Source organism: Corvus cornix, chromosome 5 (genome assembly GCF_000738735.6).
Source record: "Corvus cornix cornix isolate S_Up_H32 chromosome 5, ASM73873v5, whole genome shotgun sequence".
Lineage (NCBI taxonomy): Eukaryota > Metazoa > Chordata > Aves > Passeriformes > Corvidae > Corvus > Corvus cornix.
In genome coordinates, this window is record NC_046335.1 from 10234433 (window position 1) to 10261801 (window position 27369).

Below are 27369 nucleotides of genomic sequence, written 5' to 3' on the forward strand. Positions count from 1 at the left end.
GCTGAGAGATGTCCTCGAGGTGAAAGGCTCCTGCACTCTAATTACCACTCACAAATCTCTCCCAGGGGACTCAGGGTGAATGCTGGCTGCAGTGAGATGTCCTGTCATTATTAGAGGGGGGAAAAATTATAAATCATGGATACTCAGCAGTCAGAGCTTGGAGAAAGGACTGCAGTGTGCAGAGGGCACACTTTCTTGTCTGTAGCCTCAGCATCCTGCAGCACAGCCAGAACGGGAGAAACCACTCACAGGACCTTGTGCAGAGAGTAGCGCCATAGCTCCTGAAACCCAGTGTGCCGGGATGTGCTCCACACCCTTAGTTTTACTTTTTGTACCCTGCAGCTGCTGCTTCTCAGCGCTGCTTGTCCCACCAAAGCTGATACTTGATTTTTAAATGAGCTGGGATTCATCTGGCAAGCAGGCAGAGGTCAAAAATCCCCTGTGAAACCCTGCTCAAGGATGGACAGTCCCTGCTCCAGCATTAGGGTGGGGCAGCATAGGATAGGGCAATGACAGAAATTCTAGCAAAACTTATTACTGGGGCCAGGTGCTCACTGTGGCACTGCTGAATAACCTGGCCCTTGCTGCGGGTCTCTCCCCATGGCTGGAGCACGCTCCTCTCCATCCCAGATTTTGTTGTTGCTACTGTCCCAAGATGCTGCTGTGCCTCAGGACCAGACAGGCACAACAGAAAGCTGCATAGGAGCAAGGTTTGAATCATGTGGTCACAGGGAGAGTGAAGCAAAGTGGAAAGGAAGGAGAAATCAGTCCCCAGAAATTAAAGCAGCAGCCCTAATGCACAGACAGCACATTTTGCTCCTTGCTGCCCATCCGTCCTTCTGCTCCCCCATGCTGGCTGCCCACAATGCCCCTGAGGTGGGGTGAGCACATCACCTCCACAGAGGGGAAACAGCACTCAGTGGATGCTTGACCTTCCCAGCATTGAGTTATAAATGGGCATCAAAGCCAAAATCACTGTTCACCTTAGCCAGCCAGCAGAGCCACCTCCTAAAGCCCTTCAGGGATATCCAGCACCTCTCGGAACTTCTCTGTTGTGCAACTGCATCTCTCCTCATCACTTAAAAGTTGTATCCTGCAACACAAGGGACTTCCCAGTATGAGTACTCAGCCCCAGCACTTTGGGAAAGGGAGCCCACGGCTGAGCACAAAGCAGTGATGGTGTGGGCACCAGGCCCCAAGGTGGATGACTGCCCCCCACATGCACACACTTCCTGCAGCCCTCCAAACAGCCAAGCAGCAATGGCACCATCTCTAGAAAGTCATTAAGGGCATGGAAGAATTATTCGGTGGTAACTGTGTTACACGCCATGGCCTCAAACAGAGAGAGGGGAGAAGGCAGAGATGTGCCAAAAACTGGCTGCAAACCCCCAGTGCTGAAATACCCCCTGTGGGGGCTGGGCTGTACCCAGGCAGACAATGTTTGCCAGTCTCCGTGGCAGAGTGCAGCATTGCCGAAGGTTTGAACCTAAAGCTAAGCTTAAATAAATGAGGAGAAATGTCCTGGCAGGTGACAGCCCCTCTAGCTGTTGCATCTCATGGCTGCCCTAAAAGCAAGCAGCCCCTGGCATCAACTAGAGAAAATCCGCACATGGGATTTCCTTTAATATAAAAGAAATACAGTCTTGGGTGCAACAACCCCATCTATACTGCCAGAACCAATCTCTGGTGGCAGAGGAGCTGTGTGTGCCACCAGGAGAGGCACAGTCTCATTTCAGGGCTGGTCAGGAGCTGAAGCTGAATATCCAGTCAATCTGTGGAGTTAAACCCTCTTTGGAGCTCCATGCCAATTCAGCAATAGGAACTCACCCAGTGCTTACAGGCCTCCAGCAGCCACACAGTCACCTTACCCTCAGGGCAGCAAGGCAGGAGAAGTCACCAGAGGGGATCCCTTTTGATCTCAGAGCTACCTGGAAGCCACACTCCAACTCACTTCTAATCTTGTAGTGTGAAGCAGGGGAACAAAAGCTTCTTGTTAGGGGTGGCTGCAAGGAGCAGCTACGGAGCGAGATCTGTGCGGATGCAGGGATGTGAGCAACCAGGTTTGCTTCTCAGCTCCGAGCCCATGCCAAGCTGCACAATGGAATCAGCCCACTCCATCCAGCCCTGTGCACGGCTGGGATTTCTTTTTATCCTTGGAAAATGGAGTGTCTTTAACCAGCCACCACTACCTACCCCAGGGACACCTGCTAAAGGGGCCACAGCTGGGGACAGGCTCACTCCTCCCCTGTGTTCCTGCGGGCTGATGGCACAGAATACGCCAAGACAGATGCCATTTCTACCAGCCAGGTAGAAATACCTGGTAGAAATCCAAATAATCTCCTCTGCAAAGCTACTGTGTTGGCACAAAGCAGCCATTGAGTGTCCACAGCAGTGTCTGCAGACAGCTCCTGCCTCCACTCACACAGCCACGCTGCCGAAACACAGCTGCAACCAAACCAGCTGTGCCCAAACATTGCTTAACCCAAGGTGCAGCCTGCGGGGTGGAAGTCAGTCCCTGAGGTCTCTTCTGTGTTTGCTAGCCCAGCCAGTGGGAATTCAGTTCCTGGCTTGGGCCATTCCCCATTCTTGTGAGCCTACAGAACACAGCAGAGCATGCGCTGAGGTCCAGTGTTCACTGCCAAACACCAGCCTGAAGGAGCCGAAGAGATCTGAGTGGGCTCAGCCTCCCCAGGTGCCTCATTTGTCAAGGGGGGTAGGGGAGACACTTGGGTTTTCACCTGTTTTGGTTAAACAACAAGCCAGACACATTACTCAACAGGAACAGCCTCCAGGGCTCAAACCAGGCGTGCAGGAAGGAACCACACAACTGACTCACAAAATAACTGGCTTTGGGAAAGGCTGGGGGAAATCACCTCTTTCATCACTTCTTTTGATCACTGGATATTTCCCTATTCCTCAAACAATTCCAGGACTTGGTCACATCAAAGCAAACAAAAAGCAGGATACACAGGACTAAGCATTTTCAAAACCTCTGACTTCTTATCAGACAGCAAGCAAACCCAAGGCTTGAAACTCTGGAAAACTTCCCAAAAACTTAGGAAAAAGCCCCGCAGTTCTTCCAAGAGATGGCCCTAGCAGCAGGTCCAGGCTCTGGCAGTGTTCACATCAGCCAGCACCCTCTGTAGCCCAGGAGCTCCTCACCCTGTTCTCCCCAGCTATTTGGTGCTCCCAGAGCTGGCACTCTGCTCCTGTCCTCCTAAGTACTGGATGGCCCACTGGGGGAAAGCACCCCACGAAGCTGACAGTCACCCTCTGGGACCTGGCATGAAGGAGAAACCTTTAATAAAGCCTCACTGGAGCCAGGAAGGGCATCATGTGTCATTTCAATTATAATTCTGTGCTGGGGGAGGAGGAGCAGGGAGGCAAGGAGAGAATTAGTGAATTAGAATTTGCCTTCATGTTTAAAGGAATTTGTTTCCTCTCTGTCTATCCTGCTGCTCTGTAATGACAGGAGTGTCACATCTGAGCAGCACTAAGCTCCCCAGTTTGGGAGGAGGAGTCTCCAAGAGGACTCTGCTGGAAGGTAACCCACTTCATTAAGGAAGCTCACCACCCCTTCACACTCCACAGCAGATAGGAAGAGCTTCAGGCAATGCAGCCTCAAGTGCCAACGCTGGGAGTGCAAGTGGAAAGTGATGAGCAGGACAGCGCAGGCTGGAGCATCCAGTTACATCCAGTGACTGCTTTCAGCAGCAAAGGTAACAACCACCTCAGCACATTCTGCAAGAGATGAGGATGGCACTTCTTAGCCACCCTCCCCTCACACCATGGCCACCTGCCTGCATTTGCCATTTCTCTGGCATCCCCATTTTATCAGAAGGCACTCAGCTGCCTGTTCCAAACACTGGTATGGGCTGGCCAGGTCGTTCTCACATTCCAGTGCCAGCAACGCCGCCGCGGCTTTTGCCCAGACACTGCAGTCTCGTGTCTGAGCACAGGCAGGACAGTCCTGCATTGCTAAACCCCGTACTACCCCTGCAGTGATGGGAAAGAAGGGAAATTGCAATTTCAGTAAGAAAGGGGTGAGAGACCATAGGGAAGAAACAACAGTGTGGTGCTCAGTAGAAGTGGCATGCTTCATACAACACCCCAGGGGATCAGGGTTTTCAGCCCTAGGGTGAATCTGAAACGTGGTGGAAATATTATTGTTCCACTTGTTCCAGAACTGTCTGTTGTTGTTACAGACTGCATCATGTTCCGTGACTTCAAGCACACACCTGACACGCAGTTCTGAGTTGAGAAGAGTCTCTAATGACACCAGAGAAGAAACAGTAACAAACTTACCTCTTTAGACATTTAAGCTCTGCTTCAACTCTCCCATACCTCTCTGGGAAAGCAGTGTACCACAAATGCATGAAAAGCCATTTCATTTATTTCTACTCTGTGTTTGCATGAGGGCTCTCAACTCTGATGTTAGGATGAACACCATCACCTGGTTTATTCCAGCACAGTTAGCACATGGAAAATAGGACTCTGACAGAAGTTATGGCAAGTTACCTGTGCAATAACACAGTAAAGCTTTATCCGGTGCCTGAGCACAAAACACTGAACAGCCAACATGCAGTGGGCTCACAGAGGAGAAAAGATGGACCCTGGCCATCTGCAAGTCAACAGTGGTCATTCAAATTCAACACACCAGTTTTTTTTAAAAAATATTATTTCCTACTTATTTATTTTTCCTTTAATAACACAGTTTAGCATTTCAGAGTTCAGCATTCTACACTCTTACACACTGTCCTTGTTTATTAGCATTTAAACACAAAAAGACATAGCAAGACCTCCAAACACAAATAAATACAAAAACACAATATACAGTAAACTGAAATACAACATATAATAATGCTATTGGGAAATTAAGACATGTTGCTAATTCCTTTTTTTATTATTATTTTAACAACATGGTTATTGCTGAGCAATAAATTATACATTTTAAAATTGTTTTTCCCCCTAAAAGAAAAGGACGAGAACCACTGGTTACCAGATCACTTGCACTGTATCCTTACAGCTATTGATAATTAAGACAGGCAGAATATACACAATCAAATGAGGCTGGCCTTCTTTGGTCTTTGTTTTTGATCATAAAACTGAACACAAGTGTACCGTTCACTGAAGAGTATGAGATTAAAGAAATGGATACACAAGTTTCAAACACATTAATTTGTACATTATTCTCAATCACTGATGTCTTTTCCATAGATAGTTCTCACAGAATTTCTTGGAAACAAATGTCAGCTTTAGTTTTCCCAATTATTATGTTGTTCCATGCATCTTAAAGGTTATCCTACTTGTCTAAGAGGAATGGACCTACATTTAGCCCATCATCTCCTAATGGGGTATTTTTCACAGCTCCCTAGTCACACCACTAATTAATTGGAGTTTTATACCTTGTAGAAAAAATCCTGAACTTCCCCATTTTTTTTCTATAAAACCTAAAAAAAAAAAGAAGTATTAACCGAACAACAGCTATAAGAAAAACAAAATAGGTGGATTACACAATGCATCAGCAACGATGGAAGCTTGTACCTTCCCATTCCACAAGTACAGATTACACAACTCTCTGCCAGTGATGCAGGTCATAGTTGGAAGATGTGTCCTTTCAGGTGCGAGCTATATTCAAATACAAAGCTCGGAACACTATGCAAGAAAATGACCTTTACGAATGATAATGCTGGTTTATCTCAGTAACCCTTAGACAGAGTCAAATTTTATCACTACGCATCGCACTGCCAGCAATGGAGCGTGTGAACACCGGCATTGCTAAGAAGTTAAAAAGTCCTTGCAGAACTGGCAACCAAATTAAAAGCTTAGTTCCAAAGGACCAAGAACACGAACACCACATAGAGACAACAAACCCTTCCCTAAACGGGTAGGTTAGTAAGCCACAGAGTTGGGATCCAGATTTGAATTCCGCATCAAGTCTGGGATGTTTGAATCCAGGGTTTTGGTTCAGGTGCTTCTCTGTGAAATTCAGAACTTATTTGAACCCTAAGGAACTAATCCTAACTTGGAGGGAAAATATGAAAAAACACAGCCTAGTATCTACACTGACATCATGAAATGGAAGACAGAAGCTGCAGTCTTGACTATATATTAGAAGAGAAACAGGAACAGTCAGATCCCTTAAGCGTTGTATAACTCTACTCTTCTAAATCTTAAGAGGATGTCCCTGAATCAGCAGTCCAAAGTTTTCCACAACCTTCTATCTGGTGCTTTCTGCAAAGGCCTGGATTAAGAGGCAAGAAAGAAGAATTAAGCCCTCAGATTTTGGTTTACAGAAAAAGGGAGAAAGCCCCACAAGAAAGAAATGGTCAGTCACACTGACTGGTAGAACAAAGAGGAACCCACTTCACTGTACAAGGGTATTCTCCCTCCTCAGTTGAGAGGAGCATCAAACGAGACTGGTTTTGTTGGATGATTCTGAACAAACAGAGCAGGACACACATTTGCTGCTGTTACTCACACTGACATGCTGTGCTTCACTCCACAGGTCTGGGCCACCATGCGTGTACAACCCCAAATCATGACAGCTTGTATGTTTAATTCTAGCCCTTACTGTCCTGATGTGGGTCTTCAGGGTATGTCAACTTATTTTCCAGTTCCTTTAAGGGACAAATGTATTAAAAGAGTAAAACCTTGTGATTGAGAAGTAACACTAGGGAACTGGAACCTCTCATTCAGTCCCAGCTCCAGGAGATTCCTTTTGTGACTCTGGGCAAATCACTTCACATCTCATCCTTGATTTCCTTTTTCCAAGAACGACAAATAGCACTTGCTATACACTGTACACAGTATTAAAAACTATTCTCAGATTAAACTGCTGAACCAATCCTTTTTGTTGCAGTAGCTCTGACTTCAAGGTCAACCAGAATATCAAGGTATTGACTGAACAGGACAGGAATTCCAGGGAAGAGGTCCAGATGCTTTTAATCATCTCTTGTTCCCAAATTAAAGGAAATAATTTGCAATTAAAAAGTTGCCCATCACTATAGTTGTTTAATATACAGGAATTATTGAAGCATGAGGAAGAACATGTGTCCTAAATTACAATTCAAACTCTTCAGAAAAGCTAAACAAAGTGTTTGCTACATACAGGTCTTCAAACCTGAAAGATATGAAACCAAAAATTGCCCTTAGCCAAGATCCTCCCTTAGCAGCAGCAAGTTGTATTTGCACCAACTGATCAAGTGTAACTTGGAGGAAAGGGTTTTGTTTCATCACTTCTACATAAAGAAAAGACTTTGCATATTTATGTGCATGCATGTCTGTGTGTTTATGTATGTACCTACACACATACAAGTAATTTACAGAGCAAAATCTATGAGATTAGGTATGCAACCCAAGAATTTCCCCCCTCACCTATTTGTATATTTGCATAGTTAAATCATATCAAAGGCATCAGTACTGCAGTCACGTTTTTCACTCTTCTGCAGTGCAGGCAACTTTTCTTGTCACTCCCTACATGCTTCTCTATCTTGGACCAAACAGCACCAGTGTTTTAAAAACTAAACAAAGTATCAGCAGATACCCTGCACTGTTGGTGAAATGCCTATCCCAGGTGATGAAATACAGATACAAATAGGTGGTAGCTTTTAAATTCCATCTCAGCAAGCCATAATCGTGGCAAGCGGAGGAAACAGAAGCAATACAATCACAGCCTAACATTCATGGGTTCAACACTTAAATCCCAGCTAACACAAATCTCTATTACCTTTGCATTTGAGAAAGTCACCAGGGACAGAAACAGGCACATATCTTCATCTTTCCTTTTCCAAGTAGAAAACACCACGAGAAACGGAAATAAACTGCATTTCTTTTTTTCTTTTTCCGTATTTTTAAAAAAGCTAGCGTGTTTTTTCCATCAAAAGTATGCCACCCACCATTCCCTTTTCCTATTGCACATTCTCTTTGTGAAGAACAACATTTACAGTACAAGGCTGAAATCAACATTGCATATTGTAAATCAGCAGTTGAAGGTGTACCGTGTAGACAGTAAGTGAAACAAGACCCCAATTAATTAGCTCAGAGAATAAATGCAGACATGGTCATGCATCATAATCGCAGGGTGGTCTTTAAACACCCAAACAGCTTCATCCTGTTTAGGATTCAAGACTTTCTAGGTAACAGGTGCACTCACTCTGTGCTGTAGAGTGTACACAAAGGGCAACATCCAGATTGTCACACACTGGAATCTCCCTAGAGGAAGCTGGAAACAGAAGAGGTTTGTACATAACTTGGAGTGTCACCATGAAGAAAGAATACCAGCAAGAGACTTCAGCTGTGTGCTGCTAAGAATTACTAAGCAGAGGACAATATGGTTCTGTTGAACAAACTCTGTTCAAAGTAATGCAAATACTCTGGGACCCCCTTGCAATAATGGCACCCCCCAGGCATTTGCCGGGATTCAAGAGTATACCTGAGGGCAGGGTGTTGTCCCATGAATTACTTTAAACAGACAGTCCCTAGAAAACTTTGGATATCTCAGTCAGGAACAAAGAGAAAAAGGATAAAGGGCATTTCAGCGATGAGAGAAACAGTTAAATAACTTAAAAGTGTTGAGTAAAGCACCAGGTATCTTTTCCTTTCAACTCAGAGAATATACAGTGGCCTTGTTTTCACAAAATGCTACATACTCCTTGCTGGAAAGCAGAGGAAACCGATTTCTATGTACACAGTAAGAACTCTACAGAGATGGCCCGTGAGTTCTGCGGAGAAAGGGGTGTTACAGTCAAGGCTTCAGGTATTCCACAGCAGGCGGTGTCTACATTTGTGTAGCAAGATCCTGGATTTCACAGTACGCAGGGTTGGCAAACTGGAAATTCTCTGGCAGCTTCATGTAGTTTTAAAAAATAAGTGCAGTAGGCCTCCGTTTTATTAACTGTGATAAAAAGCACATATGCAAAAATATTTTTATATCGATAGCACATTACTGCATTATAAAAGCTGCCCAAGTGAAGCTGAAGATTCTGGCAGCTGGTGCTTTTGGCACTTGGGAGATGTGGAAAGCAGCATAGAGATCTGTGAAATACAACAGTGACTGATGTTTCTGCTACAGTGATCGGCATTTAGACAGTTAGCAGTGTTCATATTTAAACTTCTCTGTGAAGTTTCTGAGTCAATATCCCACCAAGACGAGATATTCAGAGATCTCTTAAAGCTACTAGTTTAGGCTGTGTGCAGACTCAGGAAGACTTCCCTATTGGTTTACACATTTGCATGTTTCAAAGTCCTCTTTCAATCACCAAGGCTGGAAATGCTTTTTTTCCTCCTCTTTTAAAGAGCTTGGATTTAGAAGCGCAATTCTGTCACAGAAGTTGGAAACTGTAGTCACAAATCTGCAGAATATGCTGGGCCCTGCTTATACTAGAAATCTCCTCCAAGTCCCAGATTGAAACAGGATATAAACTGTTTTGAGATGGCCAAACGGTTTCATTTAATTTTACAAGACATGCATTAGCAATGGGAGGAGAGTCCTTTGGACATTTCCACTTGGGAATCCTGTTTTCAGTAAAATTCTGTGATGCACAAACACAAAAGCTCAGCTGCCTACATTCACAATTATTAAAATGACAAGTTGAGCGAACCTTCGCCCTAAAGCGTAAGTGATGGGTTTACTTATGCAGCCTGCATAAAACTGCAAGTGCCATACAATTATATCTAGAGATATAGATGCAGGTATATCTATAGATATTTTCTCTTGTGCAGAACATCCTCCTTCCGTGCTAGAAATTAAATGCTAGCACATGCCTCCATATTTGAGCTTGCACCTGTTGACAGCCACGTACCATAGAGGGAGTACAGTACCCGGACAATGGAAGGCAGGAAAAGGAAGACAAGTTGCTGCTGGCAGTCGGGACGGTCAGCAGCAGGCAGTATTCTAGCAGGTGCCTGGAAAACCCATGAAGACCACTTAGCATGCATTGTATAACCATAAATACTTCTTGCAGGCACTGTGTGTGAAGGCACAGCCAAAAAAGACAACGGCAAAGACAAGCTGAAATACAAAGGCATGAATTCAACTGCACCTTAGACAAAAATTTTGACTATGCTTCAAAAAAGCAGAAAACTGATACAGCCTGACATTAAAGGCTGAGATGCAATAGTTTTTTCAAGCCCACGAAGGCTGAAAACACAGTGGTGCAAGTCTGCTCTGCTTAAGCAGGACTTTAGAGAGCACCACAGTCAGGCTGTGTCTCTGGACTTGCTTGTCACAGGCTATTAAATAGAAGCAGATGAAAACAGCAGGTTGCAATCAGCATGTTTCAGGGCTAGCAAATGCTTTCCACTACAGTTCACGCTGTTACAAGAAAGAAGCCCATGCATTCCCCATTAGGATGCTTGTCTGCTATGAGAAGCTGCCACGAGCATCCATATTCACAGCCCCAGAGTTCTCAGATGGATTTGTTTCAAGTGATGCCACCTTACAGCCACAGGCATTAGAGGAAAAATGTCATCTGCCTTCACAGTGGCCATGGAGACTGTCTAGTTCAAGCTCCACAGGAGCACTGAGCATAACGTTTTGGCACCTCAGTAGGATGGATTCCACCATGGCAAAGTCATAGAAGCTGCAAGAAGCCAAAGGAATGGGCTTTGGCTTCTGTTTTGTACATTGCAAGGTACCTAAGGGCTCTGAAGACAAGGCTAAACATTATGCCTGAAGTCCAATTAAACTACCATTTCAGATATCAGAATTAATCTGAATAAAAGCTATGGTTTATAAGCAGCACAGCACATCTAAGGCACATGTATGCATGCAAGCCACCATCACTGTATTAAGACATTGCTGGTTTGTCTTGAAGCAATGGCTGCTAGTACAGAACAAACATAGAGGCTTTTTTCAGCACTAAACCTCCTCCCCAATACTGAAAATACTATATACTGCTGACAGCATAATGTGCAACATATATAGCTTGATTGGAAAGCATGGGGCAGAACTTTAAAAAATGTACAGGATTCCGTTTAGAACTCCAAAGTTCAACAAATGCCCTATTTTAGGGTGAAAACAATTATAAATCTGATAATGATGCACAGCATCCATGAGTGATTTTTCCTTAATTTTGAAATAGTGTCATTAACTACGACATATATTGTAGGTTTACATTTCTAAAGAGAAATAACAGAATTGAATAGTTTTTTTTTCCTATCACAAGTGATAACCAGTGTTTGATATCTTCTATTTTTTCTTCCAAGAAATATCAGTCTATCAACAGTTTTAAAATAAAATGTTTTCTGTAACAATAGAACTTTAAATAAAAATATGATTTTGATTCAGATACTTTTGAGAAGACATGGATACTTTTCCAAGATCTTCTGACAAAGTAATTATTAAAACAGAGACCAGATGAGGCCTTAAAAAGACAATATACTATATTTCAGACAAGATTGCACCTCAGTTTTTCAAAGAATATCATAATTGCAACATGACTTCATCTTCTTCTAACATGCTGACAATTTCCAGCTAGCCCACGTGTGAAGGGTTTTTTTTGTATTCTAGCTTAAAAGAAATAAAAGTCAGTAATTGATTCAGCACATACTGTATGTCTTTTCACCTCCAATTGACTAGATCATTAATAAGTTAAAAAAAATCCTCTCTGACCATAATCACTACCCCAGCAAGGGATAAGTGATTCTTCAGAGCTCAAGTGTTGCTAGTTCTATTAAAAAATATACCATGGTATGATTTCTTAATGTGTTGCTACTTTCGCAATTGGACCCTATGCAGTTATGCCTTCAAACTCTTCCATCTGTTCCACAAGGTGGTTCTGTGAGCTTTAGGACCTCTGATTGAAGACAAACTGATATAAAACCCCCAAACGGAGTTGCCTTCTGTTTAATCCGCCTCCCCCAGTGTATGTCAGGGGTCTGGTAGATCCGATGTATCCACTATGACTTTAATAAAAATAGTATCATCTTTAATATACGTTCCATTCTCTAGAACAGTTTGAGCCACAAAGACTGGGCAGCCAGATGCAATGTTCATTTCTCCAGTTGGCTTCTTGAAACTGCTGCTGTTTGGATCTGGCTTGAAAGCATCTCCCAAGTGGCGTCGAGACGGTCCCTGATCCATGAGCATGAGAGTCACTTTCTGTTTGAAGGGCCAAGGAAGCAAAGCATCGTATTCTCCACGCATTATGACAAAAAACAGAGACAAGTGCGTCCCCTTTCCCATGCCATCTCCGTTCAGGTAAACTCTAGCACACATCTTGTAGCCAAAGTATCCAGTATAAAAGGGTTGGCTGTACAAGGACAGAGTCTTCCCCATGACTGCTTCTTGCTTCCGACGTTTATAATCTCGGATTTTCCAAATTAACACTCCGTTGTAACTCGCAGTTTCTAGAACCTGGAAGCGGAGGTCCATGTCAGCCAGCCGAATGTCGTGAACGCTCAGCATCTGATCGTGCCTGCTCAGCTGGGTCTCCAGCAGGCCTGTCAGGAAACAGAAAGGATGGGGGTGAGAAATGTGCTGTTTACTAAAGACTATTTAAAAAAAAAAAAAAAAAATCAGTCGCCAGTGCTGCTGTTGTGTATGAAAACACTTTCCTCCTTGAGAACCAAAGTGCATTTGGCCACTGATGAAGCAGTGTCTACAGGCTCTAATTTGCTGGCTGGTATCTAGGTTAGCTGGGATTTTTACAAACATGGGTGTTAACTGTACATGCAGTAAAAGTCAAATATTCAAATCACCTAACAGATTTTTCCTGGTCGCTAAACAATGTAACTACAGAGGCTTCCATTTTTTGAAAGGAGACTTGGCAGCATTATGTGCAGGTTGCTATTTAGCAGGGAAGACCTTGGAAGCAGTCATACAACGTATGTAATCCCTCTGAAATTCAGAGGCACCACTGATGACTCAAAACATTCTTTTTAGACACTACTTGTCTCAGAAGCACAGTGCTGTTACAGTGTCTAAAGTTCGTTGTAAAAGAACAGAAACTGAAGCTTAGATCTGTATTATATGGTCATTTATTTATTTTGGAGGGAGGGCTGTGTTTTCTGTGTCCCCTTTCCCTTTCATGTTACTATTTGGTTTTGCACACTGGCAAAATTGGCCAACATACAATACTGAGAAGCAGATGAATTCATAAGGCAGGTTTATCTTATATAGATCTATTTCAATGTTAAATTCTTTGTCACAATCATTTGAACACTTGCATACGATCTACACTATGTTGCTGAATTCCAGTCTATTCAAAAGCACAATAACCTTTTTCTTAAGCATATCTCAGTTTTCTTAGGATCCAATACCCCTGTGTAACAGAATCAGGATGGGTGGTTTCAGGTGGATAACCATACTGATCTACTCACAGGGGAGAAGAGTAGTAAAAGATGTCAATACACCAAGACTATATTTAAAGAAGCTGCTGAAAGCTATTAGCTATCAAAGATCAATTGAGAAACTGCTTATAATGAACTAACAATGCAGTCAAGACAAGAGTCAATAAAATAAAATAGAAGACAAAAATCAAGCCTAAAAAACAGCATGGAAGCAACGCCACACCATCAACAAACGAAATACACAATCTCCTATTCAAAAATCAGAAGAATCAGCATTATTGATGTTTCCATATAAAAGCCCCAATGGGAATGCCACTCAAGGGACACTGTTTTCCTCTCAACAGCATCTCAGCCCATTGTGCTCACACTCACTTGTATTCCGAGCTCCTTGTCCTGCAGTTTTATCAACACTTTCCAGCTCAGTCACTCTGTTCTGGAGGGATTCCACGCTGCTCTTCATGCTGTCAGCCTCCTCCCAGTTCTGTCGGAAGGGACGGATTTCTTTGTCCAGTTCTTTGAGTTTCTCTGCTTGACTGTCTATCACTCGCTTTATAAAATAATAGCATATGAGTTAACATAACACAAAGACATTAATTTATGCAAATTAAACAAAGATTATACGTTGGTAATAAGACTGAATTCCAATATAAACAAGTTTTGCTCATGTCATGTATTTTAATAACACAAACCTTGAAAATTTAAAGGATTAGCCCAGGTATTTATGAAACACAAAATATTTAATGCTGCATAGGTAGAACACCATCAGAATTAGCAACAGACTTATTTTTAAAAAGGAACTTGTTAGTGTGCTCTTGTCTAAAGTAGTTTGATTTTTGGGTTTTTTTAAACCTTTCAATGTAGGAACATTTTTCTGAATGTCTCTATATTGGTATTACAGGCTGATACTTCCTGGGTTTCATGTGAGAGTACTTAAGCAACGAAGTATGGGCACAGCTTACTGTGGTGTGGATTAAGGGGCTGCCCATGTGCACAAGTTTATATTGGTTTACAGCAAAATAACTTATCCCTCCAGGAAAACATCATTACTCTTGCACACACAGAACATGAGTACACACACATGCAAGCTCCCAGCTCATATAAATCAGTCATCAAACCCTAAGTTATTATGTGCCCATAACTATATCAGAAGCCCTCAAGAACGTAAGCAGAACTACCACCTCTGTCCCCTTAAGTACCTTTAAAACTCCTACTCTCACTTCCTAAACTGAATAACCCATGCATTTTGAAGGTACTTGCTGTTGAGTCTTTTTAAGAAAACAAAGGAAAAAACAGCCCAGCTGGTTTTGGAAAGGCATGAAATATAACACTCAAGAAAGAAATACACAGAAAGGCCAGTATTCTCTGAAAGAGGGACATTGCAAGCACTTGAGAACAGTAAAAATATAAAGAATGTATTTCCCAGTCTACTTCAAATCTGATGCAAGAAATACACAGCACTTCACATTATCAGGCTAATTTGGACTAGCAGGAATTTTAGCCAGAACCCCATAATCAGTTGTGAAGTTCAAATGATAACAAAAACATCTGAGATAAGAAACTACTTTTGCTACCACCTACAGTTAAATTCCAAATCCAACTTTATAGTTTATCATCATATAGAGCCAACATATGTAAAAATTATTTTTCATTTCTTCACAAAAATAAAGTGGCGGTTGAGTACAAAACAAGAAAATAAATTTATTTTGCATTTGCCTTCTGGTTAGCCATGTGGATTCAGTGTTCCCCACTGATGGGGAAAACCCTTCTACCTCATGCAACCTCCATTTCCCCTTTTAGCCATTTGCTTTTAATCAGGTGGTTTCAGTTATACTGAAAGTCTGTAACCATTAATTGAAGGTTGTCAATTTGATGAGCCAGCTAGCAAAATCAGGTTCTAGGAATCTTTATTTTTTGTCTCAAAACCACTGAGCAATCTAACGTATTTCAGGATTAACTATTTATTTCTATATTAATGTTTTAAAACAAGTTATGTATCTCTCACTTCCAGAATAAGGGCTTTGTGAAAGAAGTCACGAATTTCCTGAATCATAAATACAAGGGGGATGGGCCCAGTAAATGTATGAAGCAGCTTGCCTGGACTTACTAAACATCACCTACCAACACAGTCACACCCTCCCACTTGGACTGATGGTAATCAGACAATAAAGCCGGGAAGGGCTGTCAGCCATATATAAAAGTAAACACACCACACAATGGCCTGGATGCACGTTGTGAGAGCAGAACCAGAAGATTAGGCCAGTAGTTCACAGCTAACATGCAAAAGTAAACTCAAAATATGCCCACGTCTGATATTTTTCCTTTACTCATACCAAACATGAACTCTCCAAGGCAAGAATAGTAACATGGCTGGGGGTCTGCCCAGTGCCTCACAGCTTGCATCTCTTTGGACTAACACAGCATCAAATAAAATAAATGATCACATTTTTACATGAACTGGGGAAGTGCTAAACATGCAGAAGAATTGTAAGCTATTTTTTTGGGAGAAGTTTACCCAAAGTTGTTATCAGGGACCAACTTCTCTCCATCAACCTGTGCAACATTCTACCTCTGTACATGCAAAACCAATTCTGGTTTAGCTGCTTCTGCTTCACACCGGCGAATGTATAGCATTTTTACCTCCTGTACCTTGACATGAGAATTCAAGGGATACAAAATAATCAGAAATAGGACTTCTATTTAATTTTTAAAAAGCAGTGGGATCTCTATCTTTTTACCCTACAGGGAGTCAACCTCCTCCTGCTGGGAGGTCCTGATGTACTAAATCTGAATTTAATGCAGCAGTGGAGATTTTCAGTCTAATTATTCCATTAGAAAGCACACAGATGTGTCACACTGTACTCATAAATTTTCAAGTAGATATAAATTTTCTACATGCACTTTTTATTCTAGTAACTGACCTCTCCAGCTCATTAATCTCGAGTTATGTGCTTGGCAAACCATTGTGGGCTCCTTTTGATGTTGGTTTTCATATAGGGTTTTGTTTGACATTTCTAACAACTTCCAGAATTTTAGCACTATACTTGCTAAAAGAATTTCAGAAAATGTCATGAGGAATTGAAGAGTTGTAATGGACCTTTCCATTGCAACTGAGAGGGCAAAACTGGAAAGCTAAAAAAAACAGACTAGATAAGGTACTATTTGACTTGGAAAAGAAATCATGTGTCCTTCTCCTCTGAAGGAAGGTATTACTCATCAAATCACTTTATGTTCATGAGGCTACTGTTTCTTTTGTCCCTCAGCACCTCACGTCCCCACTTCGATTACAGCAGGCTTACTCATAAGCTTCCATTTCCATATGAAAGGCTGGATACTGCATGCGAAAGTTTCTCTCCACGTGACAGCAGCCAAAAAAAGTATCACACACCCTTGGTAAAAACACTTTCCCCAGAGACCAGTATATAGAAAACTCATCTGAAAACAAAGCATCTCTAGGCTGAGGTTCCTGCCAGTGCCCAGACTCCCTTCATGCATTTACACTGGTTGTTTCAGACCCCTCACAGTGCAGATGATGCTCAATGATGCTGCTGCTGCTCCCCAGACAAAAAAGGTCACCTGACAGCCAACACTGGAACTGTACTAGACATCAGTAGCATTAGTAGGTCTTGGGGGACTAAGCAAATACCCCTTGCCCAGACCTGAACTGGTTAGTGCAGTATCTGTAGCTCCCACATAACCATGGCTGCTCAACACAACCCAGGAAAAGAATGGCTCACAAAAGGTAACTAATTTGCTCCACTCCTGGTGGGCAACAGAAGAGGCTAATCATGTTGTCTAGGAAAAAACAAATTGAGGTGTGTTTCCAGGATACCCTTAACAATCAGACTGAACCAGGAAATTCCACTGAGTGGAAGGAATCAGGTTGAAATAGCTTTGAAATACAGTTTGGCTTAAAATAACCAAATTGAAATAGCTGGTGAGAGGAAGTAAAGAGCAGGAGAGGGAAAAAAAAAAGGAAAAAAAAAAAAAGAAAAAAAAAGAGAAAAAAAAAACAGAGCAAAACATTTTCTCCAGTACTTATTACCACCACAAAGCCACCTGTTGGAATCTGCTGCTTTGTAGTGGTTTGAGGTTTTTTTTTCCTAAACCAACTATGCGAAAATTGATTTTGCTAAACACTTACAGCTCAAGGAAATCAAAGATATGGCCATTTGTCATTTAAGACAATAATGAAAAACTCTGCTCTATGTTTTTTCCATTTCCACTCTCATTGCTGGCCACAGAGCCAGCATGTGTAGAAACTCCAGGCTTACAAATTAACTTACCTCCTGGTAGATTCAATCAGCGATATCAGTACATAGAAGGATTAGCTCCCCAGTGTCAGAACACAATACTGCAAGCAGGCAGCCATATCCCAGACTATCATCAGACAAGTAACAATGACTAAGGCAGGCTTAGCTGGTCACTACATGGGCAGGCCATGGAAAGAAATTACTGCTATAAGGAAAAAGGTTGCAGCTGCCAAACTTGAAGGTTTCCTTATAAACCATCATCAAGGATCTCCAGGCTCTGAGCTCCTGAATGTGCCACCCTCTGAATTTTAGCCACACTCTGGTTTGGATACTTTTATCTTTCTTGAGTATCAACATTTGCAGTTTATATGTGAAGTGAACAGAAAGTGAAAAAGATAATTTTATTTACGTTCCGTTAAGGTGGATGCTACAACAGGTATCTGATATTCTAGCAGCAGACATACTACATTAATGTGTAAATGATACCTCCACAATTGCTTCCTAAATATCTCCTAAGGTTTCCCTAATTGTAGTTAGTAACATGCAAGCTAATACAAATTCCCAGCACCCACGTTCCAAATCAGCTCTGAATACAGAGCAAGGAGTTTCAGCCTGGGCTAACCACCATGCCAGAGCATCCAGAGGATTTCTAGTTTGATGCTGCCTTGTGGCCAGATCATTCGAAATAGAGAACATGAAACTCAGACCTATGAGCAAAGGAATAACTAGATACATTTTCCTCAGAAGGACAAGAGAAATGTGGATTTTTAAAAAGTATTCAAATGCATTATGCTATGTTTGAATTAAATCCACACCAGACTGATCTCACTCAGGATTCGTACTTCTTTTTAAATACCAGCAAGTAGAAAAGAAATATACATAATACTTAAAAATTTTAAGGTGCTAATCTTACCCTTCAGTGTGACAGTACTGCCTTAAGTATTTTTTTAAGTAAAAAAAATTATGATTATTCTTCATATAAGATATCTATTTTGTTTTCAATCTTTTCCCTTTTTAAACAGTTTTTTGTTTGTTTTAATATAGGCTAGGCAATTGCCGTGTTTTAGTAAAGTATCTTACCCCCTTAAACACAACAAACCAGAAAAAAAAAAAATCAGAAGGGCTCTCTAATAATGTAAAATCTCTCCCCCCCTTTTCAATTAGACCACCTCACTTCACAAGTGTAAAGGCACAGAACAGAAGCTACTACCATTTCTGCTTTAATGGGGAGATTCTAAATTTCTTACCTGTAAATGAAGTATTTTAGATTCATTATTCCGCAGCATTTCCTTCTGTCTTTCAATTTCTATTTCAAAGCTACAAATCTGATTATGTAAAGTTTGTATACTCTTGTTCTTTTCCAAACTTTCATTCTGGAGCAAGGCCACCTGGAAAAAATTCTACAATTACTCCTGCCAAAGTTTATCAAAATACCTGTAACTTTGTTAGTTTTAAACTATCTTAAACACATGAAAGGGATAAGATCCTAATAAAATCTCTCTCCATGTCTTGCAAATAAATAAATAAAAAAACCCCAACCTTCTGACAACTACTTTAGCACTTCCAATGTATGGCATTGGTACAACTTTGGCTTAAGAAAGTGCAGTGGGACACAAAACCAGCAAAGAACTTGTGCCTAAATGTAACATTTTCTTTATTCACTTGTTGTTTAATGGCTTGATTTCCTGGTTTCCACCAACTGACTTGGGAGTTGCTTGGAGTTTGGAACAACCTAATTCACTCTAGATTGGTGTTAAGAACTTGAGCCCTGCACAGAAGGGACACCAGAGACAAGCAGAGCTGGTTGGATCAGGGAACACTAATCTTCTTCACCTACTCCATTATAGAGCTATCCTGATCTATAGCAAATTTAAGGAAAAACATCTGCATGGGATTGACTTGACTTAAAAGAATGTGATGGTGATGAAAACTCTTGAAAATGAGTGAATACAGAAGGAATCCATGCATTTGAAGGACAATCCAATGGTGCCTACTGGTAGAAAAGACCAAAGAGCTACAGGCTGTGAATTATATTATCTCTCTGTACTGACATTTTATGAATTTATTCATTTAGTGACTCATTCTGTTTTTAAAACATGAGCCCTGTTAAAAGAATATCATATTATATATCTCCTTTGGGATGAAAGTAATACAGTAAATATTTTCTGTCACACTTCTTAGTGCTTGTTCATTAATGCGGTTTGGAGAAGGGGGCTGCTTGGTGGTGGTGCATTGCTTTTTTGACAAATCTAGTTATCCCCCAGGCAACATTATTCAGCAGCAAAAACGCAGAAAACACACACTTGGCACAAAATGATGTTTGGACTTGCCCTGACTATTCCACAGATAGATCTTTATACAGATATGAAGCAGCACCATTTCAGGCCCAGAAGAATCTTGGTAAATGTTTCACATCAAGACCAATTACTTAGATGTTTCATGTTGTCAAAAAACCCCTACTCCCTGGCCTCTGTTACAGGTGCTAGTTTGAGGTTAAGCCATCTTCACCTCTGATGTGGGTGCCACTGCGGAATTCCATCCCCCTAACTCCCCTCTAATCAGACACCATCACCAAATCCCTTATGTGTCACTGCATTCCTAGCAGAATCTAGCCTGTTTGAAAAGGTAATTAATCTCAAACCTCTGAACCAGCCTAAACTAGACAAAGGACTGTCAAAGTCCACAGGCATTCAGCAAGTTCATTAGACAGGGGCCCAAAAACACAGAGATGCCATAATATATGTGTGGGTATCTACTTTTCAGTATAGTACAGTACATGTGCATATACACACATAGGTTGGTTCTGCACTTTATACATAGAAATACTGGCAAAAGAAGCTCAACAGAAATGAGACAAAGCTAAGTTTGTCAGAGCAGAGAGAGAAGCAATATTGAGGCTGAAGGAATGCATGCCTAGGTACTAGAAAAAATTTTCAAGAACAAGCTTACATTTAAACCAGTACCTCTGCCTCCCAGATATTTAAGATCTGCTGGGTAGACACTTCATTTTTTTGCATCCTCCATTTCCTTAATGAATCAGAGTTCTTTAGTTAATTGTGATCTTTACATTTCCCTTTTCTCACTGTCTCCTCCCCAGGCCTCCCAATCACAAGGCAGTTACGCTCTGGGTCACTAAGCATTACATTTCCATTTTTGTACAAGTTATAAAATGTGGGCCTGTCTTGTACCAAGATTTTCCACACAGTTTTACAGAATACAAGAAAACTAAAATCATGTCCTGCAGTCCCTAATCATACAGAACTGTCATTGCTAAGTCAGCAATTGTAGTTTTTGTGATTTGTGAATTAAAAAAAAAAAATTTAACACTAAATAGTTTTCCAACTATAGTTTCAGCATGTCTTCAGAACTTCAGTTTTAATAAGGGTAAAGGAAACACAGCATCTAATTACAAACTGCATCAGCTTCCTTTACTTCACTGACATATTTGAAATATTCCTATGAAAAAGCATGCTCTTATTCAGCAATTTTGCAAATTAAGCTGTTGCTTACTAAAGAAGAATGGAAAAAACCTTATGCCACAAGAAACTATTCAAACAGGTCCCATATTTAAGTCTTGTATTAAAAAAGAAAAAACAATTTATACCCGTTTTCATTAAGAACGTGATGCAGCCACAAAACTACATTCAACTGATTATTTCCAACATTACAGAACTGTGGGAGTTCAGTCTGCAATTCTATCCCATCAAAGAGTGCAAAAAGCACTGAATTTTAATTCGCCCCACAAAGTTTTGGTTCAAGATTTTACATCTGACCTCTTACTACTCTGTGCCACCAGCACCATTCAATACCAAACTCCTAACTTAGCTCTGCAGCTCTGAAGACTTTCAGTTTGCCTACTCCACATGCACTGTTAAAGAATGTGGTGACTGGGAGAAGGCAACTTCTCCTTTCCCCTCTAGACGTATCACAGAGAGAACCCCAAATGAAATCTTGACCCTACACAAACTGAGAAGACTTCCCCTGACTTCAGCAGGGCTAAGATTTCTGAGATACCCATCAGCCAAGTTGACCTTGCACTGCTGTTCTTCAGCACATTCATTAATTTTTTCCTCAAAGAAGAGCACAGCAATAAAGTTACAAATCATTTTGTTACCCTTCCCTAGAATAAAGTCACTGACATATGACATGCGGTTAGCTATTCTGGTAACTTGGCACAGGCTTGGGATTTCCAGTGATTCAACTCTTTATTATGAATAGGAAGAAGCCTACAAAGCAGGAAGTAAAAAGAAAAAAAAATGGACATACAATGATAAGCAGTTATGTCCTAAATGAAAGTTGAAACAAAAGTTGAACATAAAACAGTAGTAAAGTGTAGAGTCTCTAAGGTCTGTAGGAGACAAACATAGAACCACTGGGCATTTTTTAAATGACAGAGCACCTCTCAGGACACTGACAAAAGGCAGAACATGATCTGTTCTGGAAGTCACAGGGAACGTGGGTTTTTTCCTACGATGTAAAACAAATTGTGTAGTTTTAATCAGACTAATGAAAAATGAACTAAGGATATGAATCTGTATCTTTCAAAACTGAAAAATGTAAAGTTCCTACACTGACAAAGTTTCACATGCAAAAGCAAACTGAAGTAATGTTATGGATTGTCAAACTAAGACCTACCTACACATGTAGAAAAATTCTGTCTAAAAAAAGCCTGTATTAGACCTCTCCCAAGTTCAATGGCTTCCTTAAGGAAGTCCTTAAGGGGCTTCAAATTCAAAACCAAGTAGGTCAGGAACAAACATGCTGGGGGCAAAAAACGTATTACACTGTTCCAGTTACTGTCTGCTTTAAAACTACACCTCCTGCAGCTGCAGGACCTTGCTGGAGACCCAGGCACACGAGATCTCTGCAGGCCAAGAAGGGACCATGCTTTCTAGACAGAGTTGGCTAAACTCTACCTTGTGGTCTGCTCTGAGATGACAGAAGTCCTATCCCTAAGTGCCACTGGGCTTACACTGGAATTGCTACTTATAAACTCATTTGAGTAAAGTCTGAAGGGGCTCCTGACTCTTCTGCCTGCATTCGTAAAATAGTCTGGTAATTCTGGGATCTTCTTTCCCCTAAAAATACAGAAACATTATTTTGATGTCTATGTAAGACTTTTTCAAAAAAATTTAAGAAAACAGTCATTTGTTCTGAAGTTTTGTATTTTTAAATCAAAGCCTTGAATTTTATTTTCAGAACAGGTGGTTAAGTCATTCAAATTTATTCACAAGATCATAGCTGGTACAACTCCCAGCATCTCCCAAATCCCAAACAATTAAAAACCTGGAGTCCCAAGGAAGCACTGCAACATGAACTTCACTCTGGTCTAGCACTAAAGCAGACATCATCATACCCATGAGTTACAGTATCTTTAATTTAATTAACCTGTGCAGGTCTTTAAGTTTGGAGAGCAAGAGCAAAAATAAATGAAATATATAACCAGTTTATTACACATTTCTAAAGTTATGTCAGGGAAAACGATGAGGTAGCAAAGATACAGCTCATAGTGCTGCCATGGCTTTCTACACTCTCTGTTCTGTAAGAAGGCAGCTCAGAAAGGAAATACAATCCTGGACTGTTTATCTAGGTGAAAAAAGTGTTTTAATTAAGTTATCAATGAGGAAAATTGTCCATGGAGTTGCGAAGCCAAGTTTCTCACAGCATTTTATTCTGTAACAAAGGTACAAAGATATGCTAAATGGCTTGATAGCTTTTGAAGTCTACTAGGGCTTTAGCTGTAATGTTGAACAGCTGTGAAACAGGAAAAAAGCGCTTCTTCCAGTACTTTTAGATGATTTAAAGAAGTCAATGAAAATTAGAAGTGAGTAGAAGATATACCTTATTTTCTAGAGCATTGCTCCACTCTTTCAATAAGTTAACATGCTGCACTGCTGAGCTGGCTTCATGTGCTTTAATTTGTTGGTTTGTTCCCTGTGACAACAAAGAATTTATACATTTTAGCCAATTCCACTTCTTTTAAACCTACAAAGAAAGAGTATATAAAGACATCGAACCAACACTACATATTTTGGTTCACGGGTGCATGTTGCAGAACTGTAGAGAGAAGGGAAATCTACTTGGGAATTTACAAAAATCAGAAATACATTTAATATAGCAAGTGTTTTATACAACTGCCATGTATCTCCATCCAGTGTGCTTGATAACTCAGAAACAATAAAGACGAACAAGATTTACAAAATGAATTGTATTTTAGAGCCTTTTGTGTAGCTTTGAACTAAACAAAGCACAATAAAACCTTTGAGTCATGTAAAATCTAGAACTTCCAATTCCACTAACTGTAATTTAAAACTTCTGTTCTATTTCATGAACAGCTTCATAAGCACTGTATTTTTCTTCAGCTGAATATTAAAGACAAATATTTAAAGATAAATTTATGATCACTGGAAACTGCCAGCTTTATAAACTACACAGTTATTACAATGCTTATTTTGTCACCTTTAAGATGTTACCATGATTGTTCTGTGATATGCTGCCTCTGCACAACCTATAAGTGCTGTTACAAGTAACCACTATATAAAGAGTTTACAGAACACACATAGATTATATACAGAGTACATAAGATGCAGACCACATTACTTACTTGATTTGTATTGTGTTGCATTGCACCTACTGCAGTAAGTGCTTTGCAATGCAGAGAATATTAGCTTTGATGGTAGATATGCTGCAAAGCAACTGAAAGGGTTTCAATGATCCTCAAGGTATGTACTCTATATAAAATACTAAAAATATATATGTGGATATATGTACATATATGCACACATATACATACATAAAATGAATGGCAATACGTACGACATAACAGTGGGCAGGGTTACAGCATTGATCAGTTCTAGCACTAAGAGCATTACTGTTAACACTTAAAAAGATGAATGCTCATTATTTAAGAACCTGGAAATACCTGCAGGACATCATCTATTGAGAAGTGTTGCTCCTTACAGTCCTTGTCTCTTTAAATAGCCATGGGCTAACAAATGAATCATTCTATCAGATAAACGCCATTTTTTCCTGTCAGCGGTTTCTGAAATGTCCTGACTAATATTTTCATTATATAAGCATCCAAATTCCCCAGGATATATGGTAGGGGAAGCAGAATATTGAAAGAGACTGGAATAATACTACTAAAACGAAACTTTGAGGTTTGACTTTTTTTATTTTTTTAAATATTGCAGGGATTGCCAGGATTAAAATTGAAAACTTTATTTTTTAATATAAATTTCATGCTTTGATTATACACCTGTGTGCACACGGACATATAAATGCACATAGAAATACACGTTTTAAGTGTGCTAACCTATGTTTAGCCTCAATTAGAAATATTAAGACACACAAATGAGAGAAAATATAAACATACTTAGTTCAGGAAAATGCTTTCATAGAAACAACTGAAGTTACTCGTCTATCTTCTTAAGAACCAAAGAGACTTTCCTCTTATCCTAAGTTAACAAGTTCTTCAAATGTGTCATATTCCTATTTCAACAAGATGTATCTAATAACTGAACTCCCAAACCACTGCAGGAATGTGTGGGCTTTCCATGTTTTATTTTTAAAATGCAAAATCAAACATCTCCTGTATAAATCACTTGGTGCAACTGGATGATTTTCTTAACCAAAACTACAGAAGTCCAGAACTTTCATGTCAAAGAATTAGGTTCTATTTGCAGACTTTCAGCAATTGGGAAGTATAATTGTTATATACTGACCTGAAAAGTGCAGCCATAACGCTTAAAACTACAGGTACTTGGGGCATTAATACATTCTGACAAATGTGCATTCAACTGCAATAGGAAAAAAATGTGAGTTTTGGCAAAAAGACTTTAGCATGATAATGCTCAAAACATAAAGGGCAGAGATTATCAGGTTTGTATTGTGTGCCATTTGCAGAACATACAACACACATGTGTATATTTTCTCCAGTCTGATCTCAAGTGCAAATTCTGTATATACACATATGTAAACCACACGCACATGCCAATACAGTATACAGTGTGATACATTTAATATACAGTGAAACTTCTACCAAAGACTATTTCAATAGGCAACCCAATTAAAAAAACCCAAAACAAACAGAAAGAACATACTCTACAATTATTTGATTTCATTTGACTTCAGTGAATGACTAGTCTTTTTGCAAAAAGTGATTTTTTTTTTTACTGGTGCTCTGAGCAAGTCTTAAGATCAGTTTCACTGTAGCAAAGTACATTTTTTTCTAATCCTAATTTCATGAAGAACCAACTTTTCAAAACAAAACATGCAGTTCTCCGTGCCTAAATTTAACATTACACAAAAAAGACTAAACAAGTACTGCATGAAACAGACAAAAGTTTTAGAATAGGTACAGTTAAGTAACTTTAAAAAAAATGCAGTACATGGGATTAAAACTGATTAGCAAAATGCCTGCATTTTTCACAGATTGAGATTTAGTCCAATATCTTGGATTACTACGAGCACAGACCATTTTTCATTTAAAAATAAACCAATTCACAGAAGCATATACATATATATGGACAGCAGCAGCACAGATGGCAGCAGCTGGATGCAAACTGCCTAAAAGTTGGAGCAGAGAGACATTTTTGGAAAGGACAGCGCAACAAACACTCTTTTCGAAAACAGGGTCTGCAGTTTGTATTTCCCACAAAGCAGACAGGAGCTAGAGCCTGGCTCCTCAGCTGGCACCACTCTTTTGGGTTTCAGAATTTCATTTTAAATTCCCACACCCTAAGCCCCACATGACTCAGCTCATCCACCTCCCTGGAAAGAAGTGGTGAATCAACACTGCTTTGAATGTGTAGCTCTGGAACAGACAAGAGTGTCTTTAAAATCACATACACTGAGATGCCATCAGTCAGTCATCTCTGATTCACAACTACTGTGTTCTAAACACTACCTGTAGAAATCCACAGTATCATTTCAAAAGACATGTAGTTGAGAAAAAAATAAGAACAAGTAAGAAAGGGACATGTGATCTAACAGGTTTTACAAGAATGCCATGTTTTTCAACTCCTAGAAACCAGAAGTCTGCCAAAGAGTTATGAATTAAACATGAAAATCGCCTTTTGTTCTACAGTAAGATATCCACTTGTACAGTACAGAATTTTCTCAAACTGTTAGGCAGGCATTTTCCCATTTTCTGCATTAGACTTATTGTCCCTAACCATGCAACCAAGTAATATATACATTTTCACAGTATTAGAAAAAAAATTAAGCAACATACAGCAACAGATGATGCAGGGCAAAGGGCTGTTTAAAGTTCTGTTTCTACCCATGGTTTCAAACCCAATTCTGACTGCGTGTGTAACAATCCAGGCTTTAATGGTTCAGTTCTTACAAGCACTCAGACACACCTCTTCTAAAAGTAACTGCTGAAGTCAGGGTGTAAGAATAAGAAAAAGTGCTCCAGAACCAGGATCGAATCTCTGAAGTAAGCACTGGCAGGGTTGGCCAGAATACATATTTTCTCTTAACAGCTCAAGTTCTCTTAATAAATACAGTATCTATCATATATTTTGTATTTCATCATCTTGGAGGAAAAGACTGCATTGAACTTTGGCAGGAGCCTTATGTGCCTTGTGCACTCTGCCATGATTAATAATTTATAAGTGCAACTGAAAAATGGTACAAATCCAACTTGGGACATAAGTAGCAGAGGAAAGAGAAAAGCTCATCCTCAGATCAGAAACTTCACTTTCCTTAAAAGTGGCTTACTGAGTGATGAAGACTTCAGTAAGATCTTCTCTATCCTTGGTAAGTAAGTTCTCCTTTTAGGGAAAAATTAGGTACCTCGATTTTGACAGATGCTACTTTT

The 27369-nt window shown here is 40.3% G+C and overlaps 1 protein-coding gene across 14 annotated transcripts in view; it reads right to left on the reverse strand.

Moving 5' to 3' along the window:
* Positions 1-4674: 4674 nt before the first annotated feature.
* Positions 4675-27369, reverse strand: part of TRAF3 (TNF receptor associated factor 3) — a 70018-nt gene continuing 47323 nt past the window's right edge. For 10 of the 14 annotated variants that reach the window (XM_039552171.1, XM_039552170.1, XM_039552168.1 and 7 more), the window contains 5 exons: positions 25268-25342; positions 23385-23477; positions 18791-18931; positions 13666-13840; positions 4675-12444 (listed from right to left, as the gene is read on the reverse strand). In XM_039552171.1, coding sequence (XP_039408105.1) covers positions 11873-12444; positions 13666-13840; positions 18791-18931; positions 23385-23477; positions 25268-25342 — 1056 coding nt within the window. In that variant the 3' untranslated portion in view covers positions 4675-11872. The remainder of the gene's footprint in view (positions 12445-13665; positions 13841-18790; positions 18932-23384; positions 23478-25267; positions 25343-27369) is intronic. The other 4 variants (XM_039552172.1, XM_039552173.1, XM_039552174.1 and 1 more) reach the window with 4 other exon arrangements.